The sequence below is a fragment of the Salminus brasiliensis genome, chromosome 1 (assembly GCF_030463535.1).
Source record: "Salminus brasiliensis chromosome 1, fSalBra1.hap2, whole genome shotgun sequence".
Lineage (NCBI taxonomy): Eukaryota > Metazoa > Chordata > Actinopteri > Characiformes > Bryconidae > Salminus > Salminus brasiliensis.
The window spans coordinates 19,967,229-19,974,981 of NC_132878.1; the positions used below are offsets into that span (position 1 = coordinate 19,967,229).

Genomic DNA, 7,753 nt, shown 5'->3' on the forward strand with positions numbered 1-7,753 from the left:
GGGCTACATCAGCAGAAGACAGTGTCGGGTTCCAGTTCTGTCTGCCAAGAACAGAAAGCTGAGGCTGCAGTGGACACAGCCTCATAAAAACTGGACAGTTGAAGACAGGTCTAATAAATATTGATTTCACCAACAGCATAAATACAGTACTCCTGGCACACTTTAGACCTATTAACGCCATGACTTGAATGCCACAGCCTGTTTGAGTATTGTTGTTGACCAAGTTCATGCTTTCATGACTTCAATTTACCCATCTTCTAATAGCTATAACTAGCATGACGATGCCAAATAATGTCTCAGCCTAATGTCTCAAATCTAATAGAACATATTGGAGTGTGGTCGAACTGGAGAGACACAGTATGAAAGTTAGAACAGGTTGAGATTGTTTCAGCCTGAACAGTTTTTTTGGTAAAAAATGAATTACTTAATTAATATGTAGAACATGGGCCATTATAGTAGCTGTAAGTTAACGCACATACTTTCTTCAGTTTATGTTTGCATTGATTCTGAATAGATATTGGAGGATTGGATTGGAAATATCAGTCAGTACAATCAATACTTCTGTATTAATCTGGTCATTCCCATTCCAAGACACTGCTGGTAATAATGGACCCTTGTTCACATAACAAGCAATTCAATATTTAACAGGTTAAATTAGACGGAGGACATGGTGGACTTGGGTGCAAGTATTTGTCCTCCACACCCAGAACGGTGGGCAGCCAACTCCTGTGCCTGAGGAGCAGAGAGGGTGAAGGGCCTTGCTCAAGGCCCACCATTCTGGGTGTGTGCATGCTCACTGTCCCTAGTTCACATGTGTGTGCATTTGACTCAGATGGGTCAAATGCAGAGGACAAATACTTGCCCCTAAGTCCACCATGTCCTCCAGCTTGCCAAGCATCGAACCCACAACCATGTTATCAATAGCCCAGACCTCTAACCGCTGAGCTACCACTGCCCACTTGACATTCATGGCCCATCATTGTGAAATAACTGTAAATGTGAATACTTAGGCTCTGGGCGCTTCATATTTAGTCATATGTTGTGTTTATATATAACCATGCATGTTTGTGTCCTTAAAAAGTGAGTAAAGCCCTTTTTAATAGTTTTTAACAGCCTTTACACCACATGTTAGTTTTCTGCTGGTAAGTGCTGAGGATTAGAAAAAGTTCACATTTTGAGTTTCAGGAGCTGAAATAGCAGTGTGGTTGAGGGGAAAAATGGTGGTTAAAATACACACTCAGTTCCTCTTTAAACTATGAGACACAGTATTGCTCTATGATACACATTCCCTGTTCAGCCAAACTTCAGTCAGTAGTCATCAATGGAACTTTAATTTCACATCCTGTACATGTCGACTGTGGAGTCAGGCCAGCTAAACAAAATCAGTAGCTCATAGTGCAGCACATACAGACAAAAAAGCATTTTCTAATGTCACACTTTACACAGGACAGTCTGAGTAAAACCATTCATACTGGTTTCAAATGTCTTTCTTCACTGTAGACCTGTTTTGTATTTTTTATGAGTCACTGTTTAATGAACACACACAATTAGGGATGTTCCCATCCAGTTTTTGCCCTCCGATCCGATCTTTTTGTTATTATACATAATGTAGCCACATACACTGATATGTGTTGTTTTTGTCGATCACTGATCGACTATGTTGCAACAGTCTGCCTTTCTGAACTATATTGTCAAGACTAAGTGTAAAACAGGCACTAGCAGTTCCCTGTACCACGAGAAAAACGAACATTTCAAGCACCTTGCCCTCAAGCATACACCCCAAAGTGCTAATAGTTCTTCAAAAGTTCCTCCAACATTTAAGCTACATTCTAAATGTAATGTGCTCGATTACATTTAGCTTGGAATTAATCATGTTCAGCCTGTAGTAAGGCCTCCAGGCTCTGAAGTTCAGACAGAGTCCAGGGATTGGGAGTTGAGATGGGGCCAGACATATGGAGCACCAGCCGGGAGTAGTGAGATGGCGGGAAGTGGGGCAGCGGCAGTCATATTGGCTGCGCCGCCAGTGGGCGAGTGTTTGAGGCGGTGTTTCTTGAGCTGGCCCAGCTCGCGGAAGCAGCAGCCACAGAGCGCACAGCGGTACGGCCTCTCGCCTGTGTGGATGCGCTGGTGCTTGTGCAGGCTGTCCAGGTGGCGGAAGCGCTTCTCACAGTAGCGGCATGGGTACGGGCGCTCGCCCGTGTGAATGCGCTGATGTGTTTTCAGGCAATAGAAGCGGCGGAAGCCACGGCCGCACACGTTGCAACGGTGCACTTTGTCTGCACCGTCCCTCTGGAGCTCTACAGGGCTTGCAAGGGTGACGTCGCCTTCTATAGGTGGCATCAAGCCCAGCAGGGCCTCACTTTCCTTAATCTGTGACTGAGGGTGTGCGATGGCCGCTGCCGACGATAGCGATGACGAGGAAGTGGCTGCTGAGTCTGTCACTGGAGGTTCTATAGACTGCGGCTCAGGATCGTCCTCAATTTTGACAGTGCTCTGTTTGACCTCGTTGCCATCCATGACCTGAATGAGGCCCAGTTCATTAACGTTGCCGGCAGGAGCACCGATCTCAAACTCGAACTTGCTTAGATCGGATGGGTCATCGGAGGTCTTCGCGGACAAGCTTGCCACTTCCTGCTCCTCTTGAACTCTTGCTAAATCCTGCACTGCACTGGAAGAGGCCTTATAATCTACAAATCACAGAAGGAAAGAATCATGAGCATAAGGAATCACATACAGAAAGTATCCATGCAATAGACTTTTTTTTTGTAGTAGGTCCATGTAAGACATGGCCTGTATTACAGACATTAATTTCTATCACATTTATTTAATAAAACCAGGGCCACTAACACTTTTTTGTACGTTTGCACAATGCCATCAGTTTGACACACCTAGCCCAGGCCACCTTCAAAAGTCCCATCATATATCCAGTGATTCTCAAGCCTGGTCCTGGACTACCCCCTGCACTTCACATTGTAGTGTTTGCTCTGCACCCAACACATCTGTATGTGTGTGTGTGTGTGTGTGTGTGTGTGTGTGTGTGTGTGTGAGAGAGAGAGAGAGAGAGCTCTGGGTCACAGCCACCTTGCCTGGCCACACCCTCTACGGAGCAAACTCACCTTTACCAGCCACACCCTCGTCCGAGATGTAAAACTCCTCCACATCTCCTACAGTTCTCTCCATCACTGACTCCGTCTCCACGTGGACTTCTGAGCTTGTGGCCTCCTTTCCCGCAGGTATCCTCACTCTCCTGCGGGGCCAGTCGTTTTGTACTGTGGGCAGACAGAGCCCCACGCTCGGCACGGCCTTACTGCCGTGACTCCGAGCCGCCGCGCTCCGCAAAGACTTCCCTCGCTGGAGCTGAAGAAGGCCTCCCTCACAGGAGGCGAAGGCGGCCGTAGAGGAGCCCTCGACTCCCGTCCGTCTAGGGTCGAGCAGCAGGCACTGCTTTATGTTCTTCTCGGCGGCAGATACGTAGTAGCGCACTGCCTTTAGCTCGCCCTCGCTCGCCTCCAGCCTCTCACGGAGGCTCCGGTTCTCCCGGCGAGACTCGGCCGCGGCGTCTCGCGCCGCAGTCAGCCTGGCGCTCACGACCCGCGTAGTTTCCCGGAGCACCGTCTCCACAGCACAGCGCACCGCCTGCTCGATGGTGGAGGCGAGCTCGTACTGGAGAAAGGACACACTGAGACCGTCCGAAGCCATGGCTGGCAGACGGGAGCATTAACAGCGGTTCCACAGCCTCCGGTCCCCCGCAGTTACGGGTTAGCTTAGCCCTTCTAGCTGCCGCTCGCTCCCTCACGGTTTTTGTTGCGGTTCTGTTTGTGGGCCCAGTTTGATGACTAGAGCTTCATGGTCGTCGTTACAGAAAGTCAAAAACTGTTACAAACCTGGAGACGTTTGAGGTTTAATAGTGAATAAATGTAAGAAAACAAACAAGAGGTTTTCTCGCTACGTGTTGTGCAGCAGCGTCGCATAGTAATGATGTAAGGGTAATTATGGGTAATGTAGTTCACACTTAATTATTATCGTTATCACTATTATCGTTATCATTATTATTGATAATGAAATAAGAGACATTTTAGTATAGCAGTAGTACTTTATAAAATAGCCGTGATGATAAACTAATGGGAAGCCCGTCGCTCACTGTTTGCCTCTTTCCGCGTAGCATAGCAACGGTGCTAGGGAGTTGTGGGAAATGTAGTTTTCGCTTCTGAATGGGTTGTGGAAATATTAAGATAATAAAGAGAAATTTTGGTATAGCGATGGTATATTGGCAGGCTACCAAATAATGAGAAGACTCACTCACTCCTGTATATTTAGCTATATACTTCAGAGTCGCCTAGTAGTCAATGCGAGCATAATCGTACATGTAGTTCTTAATATGGCGATCACTACATCCAGATCTGCGCACTGTCAAAACATCCCATGATCTACTTTGTTTAAATCACTTATATATATATATATATATATATATATATATATATATATATATATATATATATATATATATATATATATATATATATATATATATATATATATATATATAGTAACACTATAATTATCTCCTAAAATTAACAGCAAGTATTACTTGTTTTTGTGCAAAGGACATGGATAGAGGTCCTATGCTTTATTCTAACTGTGATTGCTAAAATAGGCTTGATAATAGAACTTATTCACTGAGTTGGTCGGCCCTTACACAGAAAACCCCTTTCTAACCCCGACAATCTAAAAGAAGGGGCTAGCTGATGTGTTCTCCAGTCGTGCTGGAGACTAACTCAAATTGTACCTCTTTAATCCTTATTAAAAACATGTATCATTTCCTCAACTCTAGGCTCTCCTGAACCACTCCTGAGATCTGGAGCTTCCTATATTTAATATAAACCCTTTCGAGACATGTTTGTGACTGGGTGTGATTGGACTGACCGGTTTGCATTGTCAAAACTTTATTTCTCTCACAGGCTGAGAAAACTGAAGAAGGTCTGAAATCACTCCAACAAATTCCTCAAAGTTGGCAGCCCTGTCCCATTTTCATAAGTTGCATCATGTAGTGACACACCTTTAATAAATGAGTGAGTGAATCGGCTGCTTCAGTAATTCATCTGCAGCACATGAATTGACTCCTTTTGATTTGATTCATTTTGAACTGGTTTCCCAGACAGGGATTGAGCTTAGTCCTGGACTACATTATGTTCCAGTGAAGGATCTTCACTGACTAAGCGTAAGCCTTGTACACGTAACGGGCACATAGCCATTAATCACCTCCTCCCTTTATGCTTGTGTTTGAAATGTTTGTCAAATTATATGAGGGAAACTGGCTCCTGGTGTGCCTGAACAGACATTATTGGCTTTGCCTGCTCTTTCTGCATTCGATTGTAGAGAGTGACAAGTGTATAAGGTTCCCAGCGTTACTGTGTGTGTGCTACATGTGAGAGAGCCATTGCGCTTTTTGACCTTTACACTTTCAGTCCTTGTTTGATTAATAAACATGTGAGAGTTAAACATTAGTGGATGTCTGCAGTTGGTAAATCAGGTCAAGCAAGCTGATATATGACCTTAAATATTATCATAGGTCCAGTTGAGGACTGTGTCTAAATGTATATGTTCATACACTTATAAATACAAATAAAGGTGTTACAAAGGGTCCTCTGATTGATGCCATAGAAGAATCCAATTTTGGTTCCATAAAAAAAAACATTTGTAATAAAGATCTTTAAATTGGCAAAAATACAACAATTTTACTCCTTTAGACCTTTGAAAGGTACTGTACAGTCACACACTCTGTTTTAAACATGGTTCCTCATGGATCCAAAAGTGGTGTTCTGTGGCATCACCCAGAGGAACTATTTGTAGCACCTTTATTTTTAAGGGTCTTTAAAACTGTTCAGTTTTGGCTTTATATGTTTGAGTGTAGACCCATTTTCCTGAATGTCTGCCCCCAAATGCTGATGAATGCTGCCATTGCTGCGTTTGTGAGGAAGCAGAGTTGGTTTCAATAGGTTTGGCCTCTTCTTCTTTCAGGTCTAAATCAGACCTGAGTGGTTTTAGTGGGTTTGTCCCACCTGGCCGCTTCGTCTCATCATCCAAATACAACATAATGTTTTCCAACCCAGGTGTTCCTGGGTTGCACATACCTGTTATTTATTTTAGAAGGATAGCTTCTAGAACTGTTTTTACCATAGTATGCACGTTTTATTGCACAACCCTACTTCTCTCTACGGCCTCAGTCTTATTTATTTATTGTACTCTGCCCATACACTTTCTCGTTTGCACTGTCTGCAATGTGTTGTGATGTCTGTATGCACTTGTTCTGTACTGTGTGTTGCACCATGGTCCTGGAGGAACGTTGTTTCGGTTCACTACTCTGTATATAGTTAATATGACAATTAAGCCTCTTGTCTTGTCTTGACTTGACCTGACCATAATTCAGTCCCTGGCCCATGGCTTTAGTTCCCCAGACACATTAATTGTTAAGAGCCAGATTATACAGGCAGATTTTGGGGTTTTAGGAATGCTGCACTTCTGTAGGCTGGTTTATGGAAGAGTAACAGTGCCCTCTAGTGCTCAATAAGTAGGATGACTGTGGCCCTACTTTTTCCACTACAGTCTACACTCTCTACAGTCTACAGTTCTTTACCATTTCGAAGGTTCTTCACATGCACACATCTCTTTTAGAAACAGGGTTCTTTATGGAACCTAAAGCGCCTCTTCTGTGGCACTGAAGAACCATTTAAAGAACCTTTATTTTTAAGAGTGTAGTAAACTACCACTTTTGGCCTGTAGTATAACCTCTCCTTCTCCGCTCATCATCCTCTTCACTGAGCAGCTGTGTACAAATGAAACTGTGTCTGTGTGCATGTCTGTGTCAAACATATAAGCACTAAAACCTTGTATTTTTACATGAATCTGACAGTTGTTCTTTACATTGTGTCAAAATGACTTGGAATAAAACATCTTTGTACTCTATTCCTGTCAGTAAGCCATATCTGATGGTTATCTTGGTGGTTATCCTATTGCAGTTATGCTATGCTATACTCTGTGATTGCTGTAGTATGCCAGGTGGTTGCTGGGATGTTGCTAGGAGTTTATTTCGGCGCAAAAACTACACAACTACTACATGGATGCATACTACATCTGTTCTATAGAAAGTATGCACAAGCATACTGTTTTGCTGCTATTATTATTATATACTACAGATGCATAATACATTCTATAGATGCATCCTTTATACAGAATGTTTTCTATAGGGGCATGCAGATGCTACATTCTATAGATATATACATAGATATATATAGATATATACGTCTATACTGTGTTGTACAGATGCGTACAACACAGTATAGACGTATACTACAGATACATACTACATTCTATAGATATATACTGCTCGCTACAGATGCGTACAACACAGTATAGACGTATACTACAGATACATACTACATTCTATAGATATATACAGCTTGCTACAGATGCGTACAACACAGTAAGGACGTATACTACAGATACATACTACATTCTATAGATATATACTGCTTGCTACAGATGCGTACAACACAGTATAGACGTATACTACAGATACATACTACATTCTATAGATATATACTGCTTGCTTACAACATTGCTTACAGATGCATACAACACAGTATACATGTGCATACTACATTTTATATATATATATATATATAGCATGCTCCAGATGCATACAACACAGTATAGATGTATATTACAAATACTAGTAGAGGTGTACTATGTACTA

The 7,753-nt window shown here is 42.9% G+C and overlaps 1 protein-coding gene across 1 annotated transcript; it reads right to left on the minus strand.

The window, feature by feature from the left end:
- Nucleotides 1–1,315: 1,315 nt before the first annotated feature.
- LOC140550293 (uncharacterized) lies at nt 1,316–3,979 on the minus strand. The gene is made up of 2 exons (XM_072674208.1): nt 3,117–3,979; nt 1,316–2,687 (listed from the first exon to the last, which is right to left on the minus strand). Exons 1-2 carry the CDS (start codon nt 3,697–3,699, stop codon nt 1,909–1,911), a joined length of 1,362 nt encoding a protein of 453 aa, XP_072530309.1. The 5' UTR covers nt 3,700–3,979; the 3' UTR covers nt 1,316–1,908.
- Nucleotides 3,980–7,753: the final 3,774 nt, after the last annotated feature.

Coding starts and splice junctions, on each gene's coding strand:
- LOC140550293 (XM_072674208.1), bottom strand. CDS start 3,699: ATGGCTTCGGACGGTCTCAGTGTGTCCTTTCTCCAGTACGAGCTCGCC. Junction 2,688..3,116: donor CGAGGGTGTGGCTGGTAAAG/GTGAGTTTGCTC, acceptor TGTGATTTGTAG/ATTATAAGGCCTCTTCCAGT.